Genomic DNA, 18,103 nt, shown 5'->3' with positions numbered 1-18,103 from the left:
CTTTCTCTGTGTGACTTATTTCACTTAGCATAATGCCCTCCAAATCCATCCATGTTTCTGCAGATGGCAAATTTTTATTCTTTTTCATGACAGAGTAGTATTCCTGTGTGTGTGTGTGTGTGTGTACACACCCCACATCTTCTTGATCCATTCATCTGTTGATGGCCTCTAAGGTTACTTCCATATCTTGGCAATTGTAAATAATGCTGCTTTGAACATTGAGGTCCATGTATCTTTTTGAATTTGGGTTTTGGGGTTTTTTGGCTATTACCCAGGAGTGGAATTGCTAGGTCATATGGTAGTTCTGTTTTCAGTTTTTTAAGAAACTTCAATACTGTCTTCCATAGTGGTTGCACTAATTTACATTCCCACCAACAGTGTATAAGGGTTCCATTTTCTCCACATGCTCGCCAACATTTGTATTTTGTGTTCTTTTTGATGATAGCCATTCTGACAGGTGTAAGGTAATGCCTCACTGTGGTTTTGATTTGCATTTCTCTGACGATTAGCTATGTTCAGCAATTTTTCATGTGCCTGTTGGCCATCTGCATGTCCTCTTTGGAAAAATGTCTATTCAGTTCTTCTGCCCATTTTTTAATCTGATTGTTTGGTTTTTTGATGTTGAGTTGTATGAGCTGTTTCTGTATTTTGGATATTAACCCTTTATTGGTCATATCACTTGCAAATATTTTCTCCCATTTGGTAGGTTTTCTTTTCATTTTGTCAATGGTTTCCTTTGCTGTGCAAAAGCTTTTAAGTTTAATTAGGTCCCATTTGTTTATTTTTGCTTTTATTTCCTTTGCTTCATGAGAGGGATCCTAAAAAATATTGTTGCAGTTTATGCCAAAGGTCTCTGCCTATGTTTTCTTCTAGGAGTTTTATAGTATCATCTTAACATTTAGGTCTTTAGTCCATTTTGAGTTTATTTTTGTATATGGTGTTAGAGAATGTTCCAATTTCATTCTTTTATATCACGCAGACTTTTTTTTTAACATGACTTTTCAACTTGTAGGTGGATTATTGCTTGGTCACAAGTTTCCTCCTTCACAGATGGAAATAGAAGTCTAAAAAAGGAGATCCTTAGCTGAACAACCATATAAGGGAAACATCTATGATTATTGGGAATTTTGAGAAAGATATTTATGGCCAGCTAGCTGTTTTAGCCACATACATTTTGATAAGTTGCAGTTAGTTGAACTTTAATTGATATCATAGTCATTTATATTAGAAAACAGTTTCTTTTTTTTTGAATTTTACTTAATTTTTTTCTATACAGCAGGTTCTTATTAGTTATCTATTTTATACATATTAGTGTATACATGTCAATCCCAATCTCCCAATTCATCACACCACCACCACCCCCACCCCCCACCGCTTCCCCACCTTGGTGTCCATACGTTTGTTCTCTACATCTGTGTCTCTATTTCTGCCCTGCAAACCGGTTCATCTGTACCATTTTTCTAGGTTCCACATATAGGCATTAATATACGATATTTTTTTTTCTCTTTCTGACTTACTTCACTCTGTATGACAGTCTCTTGGTCCATCCACGTCTCTACAAATGACCCAATTTCATTCCTTTTTATGGCTGAGTGAAATTCCATTGTATGTGTGTACCATATCTTCTTTATCCATTCGTCTTTCGATGGGCATTTAGGTTGCTTCCATGACCTGGCTATCGTAAATAGTGCTGCAGTGAACCTTGGGGTGCATGCACATGAAAAGATGCTCAGTATCACTAATTATTAGAGAAATGCAAATCAAAACTACAGTAAGGCACCACCGCACACTGGTTAGAATGGACATCATCAAAAAGTCTACAAACAAATGCTGGAGAGGGTGTGGAGAAAAGGGAGCCCTCTTGCACTGTTGGTGGGAATGCAAATTGATACAGCCACTATGGAGAACAGTATGGAGGTTCCTTAAAAAACTAAAAACAGAATTACCATATAACCCAGCAATCCCACTACTGGGCATATACCCAGAGAAAACCATATTTCAAAAAGACACATGCACATGTTTATTAAAGATTCACGAACTTTTTTTTTTTTTTTTTTTTTTTTCCGATACGGGGGCCTCTCACTGTTGTGGCCTCTCCCGTTGCGGAGCACAGCCTCCGGACGCGCAGGCTCAGCGGCCATAGCTCACGGGCCCAGCCGCTCCGCAGCATTTGGGGTCTTCCCGGACTGGGGCATGAACCCGTGTCCCCTACATCGGCAGGTGGACTCTCAACCACTGCGCCACCAAGGAAGCCCTGTGCAACCTTTTATAAAAAAAAAAAAAAAAAAAGGAAGGATGACTCAGGGTGGAGTTGAGAGCCACAGAGAATTGTTCCTAGACTTTGAAATCTAATCAGGAAGCTTATTTATCTGGCTGGATTTCAGAGCTTCTTTGGACTAGTGGCTTCCTTCTGCCTTGTATTTGTTTTTGTTTTGTTTTTTTACATCTTTATTGGAGTATAATTGCTTTACAATGGTGTGTTAGTTTCTGCTTTATAACAAAGTGAATCAGTTATACATGTATATGTTCCCATATCTCTTCCCTCTTGCGTCTCCCTCCCTCCCACCCTCCCTATCCCACCCTCTAGGTGGTCACAAAGCGCTGAGCTGATCTCCCTGTGCTATGCGGCTGCTTCCCACTAGCTATCTACCTTATGTTTGGTAGTGTATATATGTCCATGCCTCTCTCTCGCTTTGTCACAGCTTACCCTTCCCCCTTGCCGTGTCCTCAAGTCCATTCTCTAGTAGGTCTGTGTCTTTATTCCTATCTTACCCCAAGGTTCTTCATGACATTTTTTTTCTTAAATTCCATATATATGTGTTAGCATACGGTATTTGTCTTTCTCTTTCTGACTTACTTCACTCTGTATGACAGACTCTAGGTCTATCCACCTCATTACAAATAGCTCAATTTCTTTTTGTGGCTGAGTAATATTCCATTGTATATATGTGCCACACCTTCTTTATCCATTCATCCGATGATGGACACTTAGGTTGCTTCCATCTCCTGGCTGTTGTAAATAGAGCTGCAATGAACATTTTGGTACATGACTCTTTTTGAATTACGGTTTTCTCAGGGTATATGCCCAGTAGTGGGATTGCTGGGTCATATGGTAGTTCTATTTGTAGTTTTTTAAGGAACCTCCTCTGCCTTGTATTTGAATTGGAATATCTGTAATTCTTATCCTATATCTGTCCCACCATTCTATGTTGAGAGTGGTGGGAGCAAGCAACTCATCTTAGTTTCGGTTTTAAGAGAAATTGTGCCCCAGCAGTTGTACTTAATAGATTACACCCAGGAACTTCATCAACATCTGGACTTGATTTAGATTTTAGACTTTGAGCTGATGAGAGGGATGAGATTTTAGAATTTTTATTTAATGAGAGATGTAGATGAACTGATTATGTGGTGAGATACAGATTTAGATGATGAGATTTTGGACTTTGGGCTACGATGGGAGGCGACTATTAGGAACCTTAGGAGGGGGACTTCCCTGGTGGTCCAGTGGTTAAGACTCCACACTCCCAATGCAGGGGGCCCGGATTGGATCCCTGGTCAGGGGACTAGATCCCGCATGCTGCAACAAAAGATCCTGCATGCCACAACTAAAAAAAAAGATCCCGCATGCCGCAGCGAAGATCCCATGTGCCGCAACTAAGATCCAGCACAGCCAAATAAGTAAATAAATAAATAAATAAATATTAAAAAGGGAACCTTAGGAGGTGGTGAATATATTTTGCATTTGGGAGGAACGTGAGTCACTAGGGGCTACAGGACAGATTTATGCTTACCATAGTTAGGGAAAACTCAGTTAATTTATAATTATATTAAGAATTATTTAGTAAGTCTAATGTATTTATAATTTTTTCTTCTCATTTTTTGTAGCTTGTCCTATATAGATTAATTCATTTTACTTCATTTTATAATGGAAAAAAATACCATGATAAAATTTTATTTTAGTAATTTAATCCACAGTTGAATCCACAAATACAGAACCTGTGGATACAGAGGGCTGACTGTACTATGCCTTTTTTTTCTTGAGATAATGTTGGCTTATAACATTATATAAGTTTCATGTATGCAATATTATTTTTCTACTTCTGCATACACAGCAGTATGCTCACCACCAAATATTTAGTTTTCATCGGTCACCATACAGTTGACCCCTACCCGTTTTGTCCCCCACCCCTTCCCCTCTGTTCTCTATATCTACATGTTTCTTTTGTTTGGTTTGTTCATTTATATTGTTTGTTTTTTATTTTTTATATTACACATGTAAGTGGAATCATATAGTATTTGTCTTTGAACACTATGCCATTTTATATATAGGACTTGAACATCCTTGGATTTTAGTATCTGCCATGGGTGAGCGGTAGGGGGTAGGGGACAGGTGTGTATGTTCTGGAACCAATTCCCCAGGGATTCCAAGGGACTTCTGTAAAATAAAATACAGAATACAAGTTTTGAGGAATTTTCATGTATTTAAGCATATTTAAGAAATTCTTTTATTTATTATATCAATAGTGTTGCTAATGTTAGTACTTTCTATTTTTTATAAATAATGAATAAGAGGATAATTAAGAAATGTTTTATTGATTCACTTGCTTTTTTTGTTTTTGTTTTTTTTTGTTTTTTTTTGTTTTTTTGCGGTACGCGGGCCTCTCACTGCTGTGGCCTCTCCCGTTGCGGAGCACAGGCTCCAGACGCGCAGGCTCAGCGGCCGTGGCTCACGGGCCCAGCCGCTCCGCGACATGTGGGATCTTCCCGGACCAGGGCACGAACCCGCGTCCCCTGCATCGGCAGGCGGACTCTCAAGCACTGCGCCACCAGGGAAGACCGATTCACTTGTTTTTAAATAGTTATTTTTACTAACTTGTTTATTTAACATACTTATCTATTACTGGGCAAGTCTTTAAATAAAAATATTTTAAGAACATGTTAATTTAATAGTATTGGTTTTTCTCTCACAGGTTTTGCAGCCTTGTGACTTGTTCTATCAAGCTACTCAGATACGTACAGATCCACAAGTGATTGAATTATCAGTAAAATCCCTGACACTGAAGGTAAGTTACAATGTAGTCAGTGCCCTTTTGAAAAAATTAATGAAACTTAGAAATAAGCAATTATTATAGCAACTCTTTTGTTAAATAAGCAAAAAAAACACTATTTTTGAAAATCTTTTATGACACGTAATTTTAAAATGATATTTAATACATATTTTATAATGAATGTTTTCATATATTTTGTTATTGGCAGTTGACTGCTTCTGTAGTTTAACATCCTTATAGTATGGTTGATCCGTTTAATATCGACATATAAATATTTTAACTATTGAAATTAGTTATGATAATCAAAAAACTTTTTTGTGGGCAGCAAATTGTATCTACTATTTCTTGGTAGTAAGGTTAGTTCAATATTAATTCCTCTTGATCCTTTACAAATATATTTAATGCTTTTTGAAGTGTGTATTTTTTGAAAGTGGTTTATGTAGATTTTTTAATTAAATTTTTCCCCTTAGGTTTCACCAGTTATCATAAACACTGTGATTACCATAACTTCAGCACTTTATACAGCTAAGGAAACCATCCCACAAGAAACTGCTTCTTCTACAGCACATTTAGGGGAAAAGAAGGATACAAAGAATTTAAAAATGTGGTTTCTTGAAGAACCAAATGAAGTTGAAAAAATAGCTTCCCCAACTGAATTGGTACCCAAAGGAGAGATAATAAGAATGAACATTGATTCTATTTTTCTAGTTCTTGGGGCTGGAATTGGTCATCGAACAGTACCTATGCTTTTGGCAAAGTCACGTTTCTCAGGGGAAGGCAAAAACTGGAGTTCCCTAATAAATCTCCACTGTCAGCTTGAGCTAGAAGTAAGCATATGTAGTATTTTTCCAGATTTTATAACAAATAATGCTATACATGGACTATTTGGGGACTCTTACTTAAACATTTAAATTAAATTTATCCTAAGTATGATGTTGGTTCACAAAACTTTTGGAAGAAAGTGTACAAATTTATGCCCTTGATATAGTTGTTTTTATGTGTATGTTACTTTTAGAGTACATGTCCATATTAAGTTTATATTTCAACTGGTTTCATTCATCTTAAAATTGATGATATTAATAGATAGTTTTGAGTAGATGAAAAATTCTTAATTTTAAGAATTAAATTGAATATCCTTTTTCCTTTAAAATGATAATAGACTATTTCTTAATCTCTTCTAAGATAGTAATGTAAAGAATGAGAAAAATATGCCTTATACTTTTATATAACGCAGAATCTTTATAATGTAGTGAGACTCCACCAAGGTCTTTCAGATTTTTGTGAGAGTCCTTTAGTTATATGGAAGATATTTGCTTTGAACCAACATATATTTTGCTTCAGAATTTATCTACATAGAATCATCCCAGAGATATTTTGCTTTAAATTATTAATTGAGTTGATGTCAAGTAGAAACTAATCTGATACTCTACCTAAGTCAGTAAATATGAAAATTTATAAGCTCCTATAACATTTGTGTTGATACAGAGTTATATGCTAATAGAGGTGGAACTGACAGACTAGATTTCAACTTTCCAAATTTTAGCTAGAATTATCTGTATTTTGCAGAGGATTTGATCTAGGATGTCCAAGAAGGTCAGAGAATTCAAATAAGTGCATACTCATTGAATCATATGTTACTTGCCTCAAGGGCTTTCGAAAAGTCAGTGGAGGTAGACAGATATGTTTAAAAAATGTCAGTAGTGTTTGATAGATGAACACAGCTTTCGATGTTAAGCCCAGCCTGAAAGTCAAGGAAAGATACCTAAAAGAGAGTTTTTTTCTGGATTAAATTGTGAAGACTAGACCACGAAGTTAGCCAAGTGAGGAGAGCATGAGGAAACTAATGAATGGCATGTAGACGGTTTTCACATGGAAGAAATAGCACAGCCAAAAGGAATGCTGGTGGGAAACAGCATGGAAGATCATTTTAGAACATATCAGAGTGCCTTATTTAAAAAATTAAAAATTCTCTCTCTAGGTACATTATTACAATGAAATGTTTGGTGTGTGGGAACCTTTGCTTGAACCCTTAGAAATTGATCAGACTGAGGATTTTAGACCATGGAATCTTGGAATCAAGGTATTTTTGAAGTCTGAAATTTTTTTTCAAATATTGAGGATGTCCACATTACACATACTTTAATCGCAACAGGGTTCAGGTATCTCATTATGAGCCTTTCCACATGCTTCCTTGTTTGACCTCTGAATGTAATTTTCAAACCCAAGGCCACTGCCTCATGGGCTTCTAATACAAATAATTATGTAGCATTTATTATGCACTAGACATTGTTCTAAATAATCTACTTTTGCTTTAACCCTTACAACAAACCTCTGAAGAATATACAGTTTTAAACTTCATTTTAACATGTGATGGGACTGAAACTGTGGAAGTTAAAGGACTTCCATAAAGCAATAATACCTTTAAATTGGAAGAGGTGGAATTAAATACTGGCTTCAGAGTCCCCACACATAACCGTCATGTTAAAATATCGCCAGCATTTTCTTGAAGGTTGTTGTCTATCCCAAGTTTTCTTTGATCTCTGAAGGGTGTATATATAGAAGAAAATATAATATTATTTGTTTGAAATATAGTGTGAATTTATGTAATCATACGAATCAGGACCTTTAGATGGATGAAATTGTGCTTCTGAAGCAAGAGACTGCAGCATTCCTAGCATATCTCCTCCCTAATAATGATTCAATCAACCTGCAGACAAATGTTCAGTGGTTTAAAGCCAGTTAAAGGAACAGTAAAGGTGACTAGCTTGGCATATCCAGCTTTTTGTATTAAACCAGGACTTTTGATTTTCCACATATTTCAGATAAAAGATTTGGATAAAGGAACTTATTTGGCGGTTGTTAGGTCAGGATACACATAGGCAGTAGACCTGTGAGTTCTAAAAAGAGGTAGGTGGTATTGATTCACATGAGCCCTAGGTCCTAGTGGCACTGTTCTGCAACTATTGTTGGACTTTTTAAGTCCCTAGGTTTCTGTTCTTTATTTATAGCATTTATAGCACCAGTAGATTAAACGACTTTTCTTGCCCTGAATTTCCACATGCTATGATGTATGGGCTTCTAATTTTCATTCAGATGCTCCATGCATTTAGTAATTTTAGGGGTTATTTTCCCTTCTAAATTGTGCCTGCCATTTTAGTATAACTGAGGAGGAGGAGAATTTTTCTTCCAATACTGCTTCTATCCAATGCGACCTTAGTTGGCTGATGTCCAAGTAATTCCAAGTAAGGCAGTGGAACTGATAAAATGTATTGCTCTTTCTAATGCTGTCATTGGAATTTGTCTAATGTTTGCTTTTCCTTTGCAAAATGAGTTATGTTGTGCTCCTAGGAACAAATTTTTCTCATATTTCTACAATTTATATTTTATTTTAGATGAAAAAGAAAGCCAAAAAGGCCATTGTTGAGTCAAGTACTGAAGAAGAAAATTACAAGGTACCAGAATATAAAACTGTCATCACTTTCCATTCAAAAGACCAACTAAACATTACATTATCCAAATGTGGCCTTGTAATGTTAAATAATTTAGTCAAGGTAAGAAAAGTAACTTGAAACTTTAAACATTGGTGTACTAGTCTGAGTTAACCCTTTTCTTTTATTGAACAAGAAGTTTTTGTTAACTTAGTTATTTGTCATATGTCCAGTAGTGTTCTGCTTGTCGTTTAGTTTTCTACATTTTCTTTTATTTATGATAACCCTTTCTTATTAGGCATTTACAGAAGCTGCCACTGGATCTTCAGCCGCCTTCATAAGGGATCTAGCACCATTTATGATTTTAAATTCTCTTGGACTTAGTATCTCTGTTTCACCAAGTGACTCTTTTAGTGTGCTCAGCGTACCTATGGCAAAATCATATGAATTGAAAAATGAGGAGAGTTTAAGTATGGATTATATCCGAACTAAAGACAATGATCATTTCAATGCAATGACCAGCCTAAGCAGCAAATTCTTCTTCATTCTTCTTAGTAAGTGATAAATTACCTTCCTGGGGCTTTAATTTCTTTTAAGTTACATTTTATATCCCATTTTACTCATTTGTGGTATCTCACAGGTTTTTTATCTCCTTTCTAATATTTTGCAAATTTCATTATTTCCTTTGCAGGGCTTTGCTTGCTGTTGTCACTTTATCTTTGTATTTCAAATTCTGACTTTCTTTGGCCACTGCTTTATTTAGAGTATGGTAATTTACTACTTTATGTTTTGGAGAGGAAAATTATTAAATCTCATCCTCAGTCAGCATTTACAGACTTAGCTATAGGTGGTTGTTTTAATCACTTTTAGTATAACTCAGTAGAATTGCACCAGTTTTGCAACTGAACGAATTCAGAATAAGGTTTGAATTCATGAAATGGCACAGGGTAATGGTTTTGGGGTTTGTAAATGGTTTTTGTGTTCTGCCTATTGAGGTAGAGGTTTTTTTCCTTTGTCCTTTATGTTTCCCAGAAGTTTTTCATTTTCATGAGAGGTGAAAGTAAATACATTTTTTAATTATCATAGTATATAGTCATTGTGAAGTTAAATATTAAATAGTCCCAAAGCCTCACTGACACCACTTTCTGACACTCTGACATTTAAGTAGTTATGGAAGGGAGGATATTAGAAAGGTTAATTAGACATGGAGGAGGGGTACTAAAACTGATAGCTAATACTTTTTCCTAGTCAGGAAATGATTCGTAACAGTGGCTAGGTTTCAGATGTTGTCCCAGCATTGTCCATGAATTATTCTCATCAATTTTACCTCTGTTTGTTTTTAAACTGACATTTTTATGGGATAGTAGGGAAGAAGGTTATATAAATAGATAATTCACCCCAATACAATATATGTATATATATATATTAGATACAACTGTAAAATTTTAATCAAACCTTAGATATCACAAAGTGTCACAGGTTGGTGGAAAAACTTAAAAACTGAAAAATTGCAGCTACTTGGTAGTTGCCAATGACTGCCTGAATGTATTAGGCTCTGGTTATTATGACAGCAAACCAGAGAACAGTGTTCTTGTATTTTCTAGTAATTTCTCTCATCAGTCAGTTATTTTTAAAAGGTTATGTTGTTGTCTTAGGTTAAGCTACTGAATGAGATTTCTTTTTCAATTAAAAACTTTTTTTGGTAAAATGCTTTGAAGGTTTTAAATGAATGATGTAGGTATGTATTGTGGATTTTTAAAATATCCCTTTGTGTAGCTTTCAGTGATAATTATTCATAAGTTTAAGAAATCATCTGATGTTTCTGGTTTAAAATGTCTACTTAAAATTAATATATGATGAATTATAATAAAAACTTTCAAACATGTATATTTAATTTAGCACCAGCTAACCACTCTACTGCTGATAAAATCCCTTTAACAAAAGTGGGACAACGACTGTACACTGTAAGACACAGAGAGTCTGGAGTTGAAAGATCTATTGTTTGTCAAATTGATGCAGTGGAAGGAAGTAAGAAGGTAACAATTCGCTCCCCAGTGCAGGTACGGAATGATTCATTTTTTTGTGAGGTCATATTGTGTATATTTGTATGCTAATTAAAAAAAAAAAAACTAAAGCAAATTACTACCAAAAGAATACAAACTGTAATAGAAATATAGCTAATAGCAAAAAGAATAATCATTATCAGTAATTATACTACTGTAATACAAGCAGTTGTAGGAATATTTTGTAAATGTTTTTGGAATATTATTTTGTAAAAAAACAAAAACCAAAAAAGTCAATATTTTGTTTTAGCTCTTTGTAGTATGTATTTATTCTTTCGTTTCAATTAGAGAATACAGTGAGAGAAATTTGTACACCTTTATTGAGGTAAAATTGATGTACAATAAACTGCATATATTTAAAGTTGATGAATTTTGACAAAAAATACACATATGAACCTTCATCGCAATCAAAGTAATAAACATACTTATCACCCCAAAAAGTTTCCTCATCCCGTCTCCCCATTCCCATGCATCCACTTATATGTTCTTGTGGTGCGTTAGTTACACAATATAGAATTTTATGTAAATGAATGAAGTACAGAATGGAGTCTGGCTTCTTTCACTCAGGATAATTTTGTATGTGTCAACTTTTGTGTATTAATGTTGTTGCATGCAGTTACGTGTTGTTGAGTAGTAATCTGTTCTATGTATATACCACATACCATTTTTAATGAATTTTTGTATATGCTATAAAGTGAGGGTTGAGGTTCATTTTCTTCCACTTGTCTATTCATTTGTTCTGACCAGGATTATCCTTTTTCCATTAAATTGCCTTGACACTTTTGTCAAAAATAAATTGACCATATCTCCATATCTGTGTGTGTTTATGTCTGAGGTCTCTAATCTGTTTCATTGATCTATTTATGTCAGTACCACACTGTCTTGATTACTACTTTATCCTCAGTCTTGAAATCAGGTAGTACAAGTTGTACCACTTTGTTCTTTTTTAAAGTTGTTTTGGCTAGCCTAAGTCCTTTCCATTTCCATTTAAATTTTAGACTTCAAGTTTTCAATTTTTATTTAGAAATTTTGATTAAGTTGGCATTTTTAATATTAATTTTTGATTTTTTCTTGCTAGTAGAAATACATTTGGTTTTTGTATTAACTTGTATTATGCAACCTTACTAGATACATTTATTCTAGTAGCTTTTTTATAGATAGAGATAGTTATGATGTCTGCAGATAAAAATATTTTTACTTCTTCCTTTCCAATCTGATGTTTATTGTCTTTTTTTTTTTTTTGCGGTACGCGGGCCTCTCACTGCTGTGGCCTCTCCCGTTGCGGAGCACAGGCTCCAGATGCGCAGGCTCAGCAGCCATGGCTCACAGGCCCAGCCGCTCTGCGGCATGTGGGATCTTCCCAGACCGGGGCACGAACCCATGTCCCCTGCATCGGCAGGCGGACTCTCAACCACTGCGCCACCAGAGAAGCCCTATTTTCTTTTCTCTTGTTTATTGCACTGGATAGAATCTCCAGTACAATTTGAATAGAAATTATGAAAGTGGATGTTTTTATCTTGTTCTCAATCTTAGGGGAAAAGTATTCAGTCTTTGACCATTTAGTATATTTTGAGTTGTTTTTTTTGTTGTTGTTGTTCATGATCCCTCTGTTCGTAGTTTACTGAGAGTTTTTAAATCAGAAATGAATGTTGCATTTTGTCAAATGATTTTCTCTGTTTATCGAGAGGATCTTTTAAAAAAATTGTTAATATGATGAATTACATTGATTTTTAATTATTATATTAAATAATGATTGACTTTTAAATGTTAAATGAACCTTGCATTCCCAGGATAAACCTCATTTGGTTTTGAAGTATTAACCTTTTAATATATTGTTGGATTGATTTGCTAAATTCACGTTTATAATTTTTGCATTTATGTTCATGAGGGGTGTTGGTATAGAGTTTTCTTGTAATGTTTTTCTTAAGTTTTTAAACGACAGTTTCACTTTAAGGGCTATTCATATTATCTGTCACTTCTTGAGTGAGCTCTTCTAGTAATTTTGTCTTTAATGAAATTTGTCAGTGAACTATTTTTGCTTTTACTTCACTTTTCTTTTCACAGGGTGTAGAAATTTAGATTGACAGTTATTTTTTCCATACTTTTAGGATGTCATTTCACTATCAACTCTATTACATTGTTTCTGACCAGAGTCTGCTGTTATTCTTAACCTTTGTTCTATGAAATGTGTGATTTTATTTTTATATACTTTTAAGTTTCTTCCCTTTATTACTGGTTTTAAGAAATTTGGTTGAGATGAATCCTACATGTTTCTTGTACTTGAGTCTTTTAAGCTTCTTGAATCTGTGGATTTATAGTTTTCATCAACTTTAGAAAACAATGTTGCCATTGTTTCTTCAAATATTTTTTTCTGTCTTCCCCCTCTCTTCTCTTCTTCAAGTAGGTATATATTAGAGTGTTTAAACTTATGCTGTCTGATGCTCTGTTCACTTTTTCTTTCAGCTTCCCCTGACCCCCATGTTTCTGTTTCAATAGTTTCTATTATTATGTCTTTAAGTTCACTTTTCAATGTCTAATCTGTTCTTAATCTCATCCAATGTATTTTTATGTCTAGAAGTTCAACTTGCATTTTTATTTACATTTTCCATGTCTTTTTATATATCCTCAGCTTTCCCCTAACTTTTGAACATATCAAGTATAGTTATATAAATGTTTTAATATGCTTGTCTACTAATTCTGTCATGTGTTTCATTTCTGATTTGTTTCATTTTATTCATTTTTTAATGGGTCATTTTAAAATTCTTTTTGTGTGTCCAGTAATTTTTTTACCAGTTGCTTAAAATTGTGAATTTTACCTCGTCAGGTGCTTTAGATGTATTTGTACCCCTTTATGTATTCTTGAACTTAATTCTCCAACACAGTTATGTTAGTTGGAAAGTGATCCTTTCATTGCTTGTTTTAAAACTTCTTAGGTGAGACTCAAGCAGCCCGTAGCCTAGGGTTAATTTTGCCCCACTAGTAAAGCACTGTAACCAATACCCTTTGTACTAAACAAGATTTTACCACTTTGGTTGGTTAGAAAAGGAACTGTGTGTCAGCACCAGAGATTGTTCTGCCTGCGGCTTTCAGATGGATCTTTACTGAGCCTTAGACAGTGTACTGATGTGCATGTGCCAGACGGTACTGTACTGAAGTGTTTGGAACAGGGGGCACTCTTAAAGTCTCAGGAGTTACCTCTCTGTAACTCTCACCTCTCCATGCAGCTGTCTTCTCTCTCATGTAATGTGCTGTTAGAGTAAGCCTCATTGGCTTTCCCACATTCTAATATCTATCTCTTCAACTCAGACTGGGCTCTGTTTGACTTCTTCTCCACACAGTAATCCAGAAACTCTCCAGGTAGTAAGATGAGGTGACAATCTTAGGGCTTATCTTGGTGGAGTTTTCTTTCTCCCTCCCTCCCTCCCTCCCTCCCTCCCTTCCTCCCTTCCTTCCTTCCTTCCTTCCTTCCTTCCTTCCTCTCTCTCTCTCTCTTTCCCCTCCCCTTCTCTCTCCCCCCTCCCTCTCTCCCCCCCTTTCTTTCTTTTCTCTCCCTCTTTCTCTCTCTCTAGCCCTCCCTCCCTTCCCTTCTCTTCCCTTCCTCTCCCCCTTTCTTTCCTTCTTTCTTTCCCTCCCTCCCTCCCTCCCTCCCTCCTTTCCTTTCCTTCCTTTCCTTCCTTCCTGTGCCACCTTTTTGTCCATTACTTCATGTGTATTTTTTTTCCCTGGTGTTTTGATTGTTTATATTGGGAAGTTATATCTGGTCTCTATTTTTCCATCAGGGCTGAAAACAGAGGTTCCTTCTCTTTCATTTTTGATTTATGATGAACTGTATTAAAAGATGACAGGGCTTCCCTGGTGGCACAGTGGTTGAGAGTCCACCTGCTGATGCAGGGGACATGGGTTCGTGCCCCGGTCCGGGAAGATCCCACATGCCGCGGAGCGGCTGCTCATGAGCCATGGCCGCTGAGCCTCCGCGTCCGGAGCCTGTGCTCCGCAACGGGAGAGGCCACAACAGTGAGAGGCCTGCATACCGCTAAAAAAAAAATAAAATAAAATAAAAGATGACAATTGGGCTGCGTCATTATTGTAGATTACTTTTGAATTTTATTAAATAGTAAAACATTAATGTTAAATTTCTTATAGGTACTTTCATAGAAATGAAAATATATGTCTCTTCTTTTAAATTGGTAGAGCAGTTTATCTAGAAATAAAATATAGTGTAGTTAAGTTTATATATTTATCAGTTCTTAGTTTGCACTCAGTATGTTTTATATTTTGGTATGATTTTTAAAATATAAAGATTTTAGTAAGATATAGAAAGAATACAAGAAAATGGTGTTACTAACCAGTTTGTTTTTATCTATCCCAAAGATAAATATAAACGGAGGTTTATCTCATAATGTGTGTTAATCAAAATAATGTTAATCTTTTACATCACTGTTGTATGCTACTCAGTGGGTGAGCTATTCCCTACACACTATTTGATTCAATGAGTAGCATACAACAGTGATGTAAAAAGGTAGACATTTGCCAGCCAGTGGCTTGGTTTTCACTTTTATCATATAGACATCTAAAACTTGGATATAATATTTTTCCTATTAATTTTTTCTACTATTTTTGTCTAAACGAAAAGTTATTCCTTATATCAAGTTCAAGATGTTATTTTCTTCTAAGATTTTTAAAGTTTTGTTTTTGAGATTCTTTTTCTCTAAAACTAGAAACTTTCCTTGTAATTTTTAGCAAAGATAATTGCATGTTTGGATTTTTTTTTCTAATTTATATGAGCAAGATAAATATTGCCTGATAATTCCTTTGCTGGGATATTTAGATGGAATATTTTTTAAATGTCTTTAGATTCTTAGATTAATGATACTAAATGTTACTTTTCTTTCCCAGATTAGAAATCATTTTTCAATACCACTTTATGTTTATGGAGGGGACACCTTATTGGGAACGGCTTCACCTGGAAGTGAATTTAACATACCATTAGCATCTTACCGGTGATTTTTTTCTTTATCCTTTTGTTTGCCCTAAGGTCTCTTATACACTTTTTAGTTTCTGATTTAGTAGTGATATCTATCTTTAAGTTATCAAACCATGATCAAATTTATCTTGTTAATATCTCATCTAACTTATTTAAGTTTCGGCACTCTTAGAAGATTTTTTTAAAGAAATATTATTTAACTTAATGTATATAATGTATATCCTATAAATTATCTATGCTTTCACTAGTAAATATAAATTACATGCTTGCAATATAACTATCATGGCCATAGTCATATATATTTATGATTTTTAAAAAATTTCTTACTGAGCATGAGTGGTGGCTTCTAGATTTATTTACACTATTATGAAGTGATTTTTACTTTTCTAGGGTTTTATGATAGAATTTTTAAGAAATTTCTTTAGAAAATGTAAAATATTTTATCTTTTAATCTACATATTTATCTATTAATTGTTCATTGATAGAATTGTAATGTAAATAGAGGTAGACAGTTGATCCTTCAACAACATGTGGGTTAGAGGTGCTGACGCCCATGTAGTCAAAAATATACATTCAGTTGTCCCTCAGTATCCATAGAGGATTGTTTCCAGGACCCACTGCAGATACCAGAATCCCTGGGTGCTCAAGTGCCATAGTCAGTCCTCCACACCTCTATTTCCACATCCATGGATTCAACCAACTGCTAGTCATCAAGTACTTTATTTGCTGAAAAATGTCTGCTTATGAATGGACCCGTGCAGTTCAAACCCGTGTTGTTCAAGGGTCAGCTGTATAGTACATATAAAATCTTTTATGTATTAAGAAAGGACTATTAAAATTGTAACAGTACTAATGATGGGCTAGTTTCTTAATCATAGGCTTAATATTACAAACAAGTATTATTATTATTTAGGATATTTAATCTGGAATTGAAGATAATCTCTTTTAGGGAGATTAAGCTCTCTTGGAGAATAAAAACTTCCTCAGAATAAGCATCATAGCTTGTTAAGTACCATTTCACAACACACTCTAGACATGGACCTTTAGACCTATGCTACAAAAGGATGGAGGCAAAATTACAAGCAGTGCTAAAATATTCCTTACCTCTATTTATTCTGCCCCATACGTAGGAGTTCAAGATTGGGTCCCTAATGCTTAGAAGACAGCCTAGCAGTTTTAGGCACATATTTTCAGAGAGTAGACCTGCTCACCTTAATGAGTGTTTTATTGCCTAGACCTTCTAACTCTAATGAGTTTTATTGCTTAGTTCAGACTTGCTGAGGGAAAGAGTTATGTTGTCTAGAGAACAACCACAAAATAGTTGTTTATAGTATCTGACCTTGTTCTAGAGAGGATTTGGGGTGGGTTATAAGAGTAGATTAAAAAGTAGCATGTAAGATATGTTCAAAAGTTTCTGTGAGGAAATCCATTTTGTCCTTGGATAATAAAAGTTAATGACACTCTGCTTTATTTTTAGTAAATATTACTATATATTTTGTGTTTCTGTCCATAGAAGAGAAAAGTTAGGCCATTAGAGTATCTTTACACTTTTTTGTTCAAGGCTAAATATTTGTTACATGAAAGTTAATCTATCTTAATTAGAATTATTAATGACTGACTAGCTTGGATTTCACATTAGATATTCTTCTAATCTAATGCTTAGATATAGATACTCATATTTAAGATGTGAGGTCTTAAATTAACAAATGGATATCATTCTGTAGAATTTAGGTATACTTATTCTTAAGTTTAATTCATTTAACAAGTATTTACCAAGTGTTTTGTTGTGTGGAAGGCACTACTGTAGGATGCCAAGAGGAATTGGCATGGCTATTCTGCTTGAGAGATTGATATATAGGTACAGAAAGTAGAAAACAATGGGTTGTTGAGAATCACAGAAAAAGTTTTAGTTGCAGAAAACTATGAAAAGGAAAGAAGGGATTAATGATTAACTCCTGAGAGACGTACATGAATTGTAGTTAAAATATAATAATGTGGAGATTAGTGGGGAAGGGCAATCTTAAATGGAAGGAATTGCATAACAAAGATAAGGAGGCATGAATGCACAGGATTTGTACAGGTCTATAAAAGACTAGGGGTTTGCCTGGAATGTAGTGTGCATGTTGGAATATGAAATTTGAAAGGTTAAGTCCACATTGGGATAGTTGCTCGCTCATTGTCTTGCCCCATTTATATAAATTTTATCTTCATCTTTAATATCTATTTCTTTCTTCCTCTCTCAGACCATTTGGTGTTCTTCTGTTTTAAGACCATTTAATGCATCAGCTCTTCTCACTCAAAACCTCTTGCCATTGATCATCTGTCTCTCATGTTTTCTCTTCATTCATTTCTTAAACTTTCCTTTAACCTTGCATATGTCTCTAGTTCAGCTCTACCCTTCAGAAACAAAGCTTTTGGGGAAAATTGTGACCTCTGGAAAACACTCTGCAGCCAGTCTAGAAAGAGTTAACCACACTCTTCATGCCCTCAGTCTTCAGTATACATCTGGGTTTTTTTTGAGGGGGGGTACCGATCACAGTGCAGTAGTTATCTTTTAACATTACATTTCCCATGTGATTG

At 34.9% G+C, this 18,103-nt stretch overlaps 1 protein-coding gene across 3 annotated transcripts in view; it reads left to right on the top strand.

Moving 5' to 3' along the window:
- The window catches only part of VPS13A (vacuolar protein sorting 13 homolog A), a 242,039-nt gene that overhangs the window by 152,256 nt on the left and 71,680 nt on the right, over window positions 1-18,103 (top strand). For all 3 annotated transcript variants that reach the window (XM_030876971.2, XM_060300819.1, XM_060300820.1), the window contains exons 40-46: window positions 4,971-5,063; window positions 5,519-5,875; window positions 7,027-7,128; window positions 8,441-8,599; window positions 8,775-9,030; window positions 10,376-10,536; window positions 15,436-15,539. In XM_030876971.2, the coding sequence (XP_030732831.2) occupies window positions 4,971-5,063; window positions 5,519-5,875; window positions 7,027-7,128; window positions 8,441-8,599; window positions 8,775-9,030; window positions 10,376-10,536; window positions 15,436-15,539 (1,232 nt within the window). The remainder of the gene's footprint in view (window positions 1-4,970; window positions 5,064-5,518; window positions 5,876-7,026; window positions 7,129-8,440; window positions 8,600-8,774; window positions 9,031-10,375; window positions 10,537-15,435; window positions 15,540-18,103) is intronic.

This window comes from Globicephala melas, chromosome 6 (genome assembly GCF_963455315.2).
Source record: "Globicephala melas chromosome 6, mGloMel1.2, whole genome shotgun sequence".
Lineage (NCBI taxonomy): Eukaryota > Metazoa > Chordata > Mammalia > Artiodactyla > Delphinidae > Globicephala > Globicephala melas.
The sequence above is the reverse complement of the archived record's forward strand: the minus strand, read 5'-3'. Positions and strand labels throughout refer to the sequence as shown.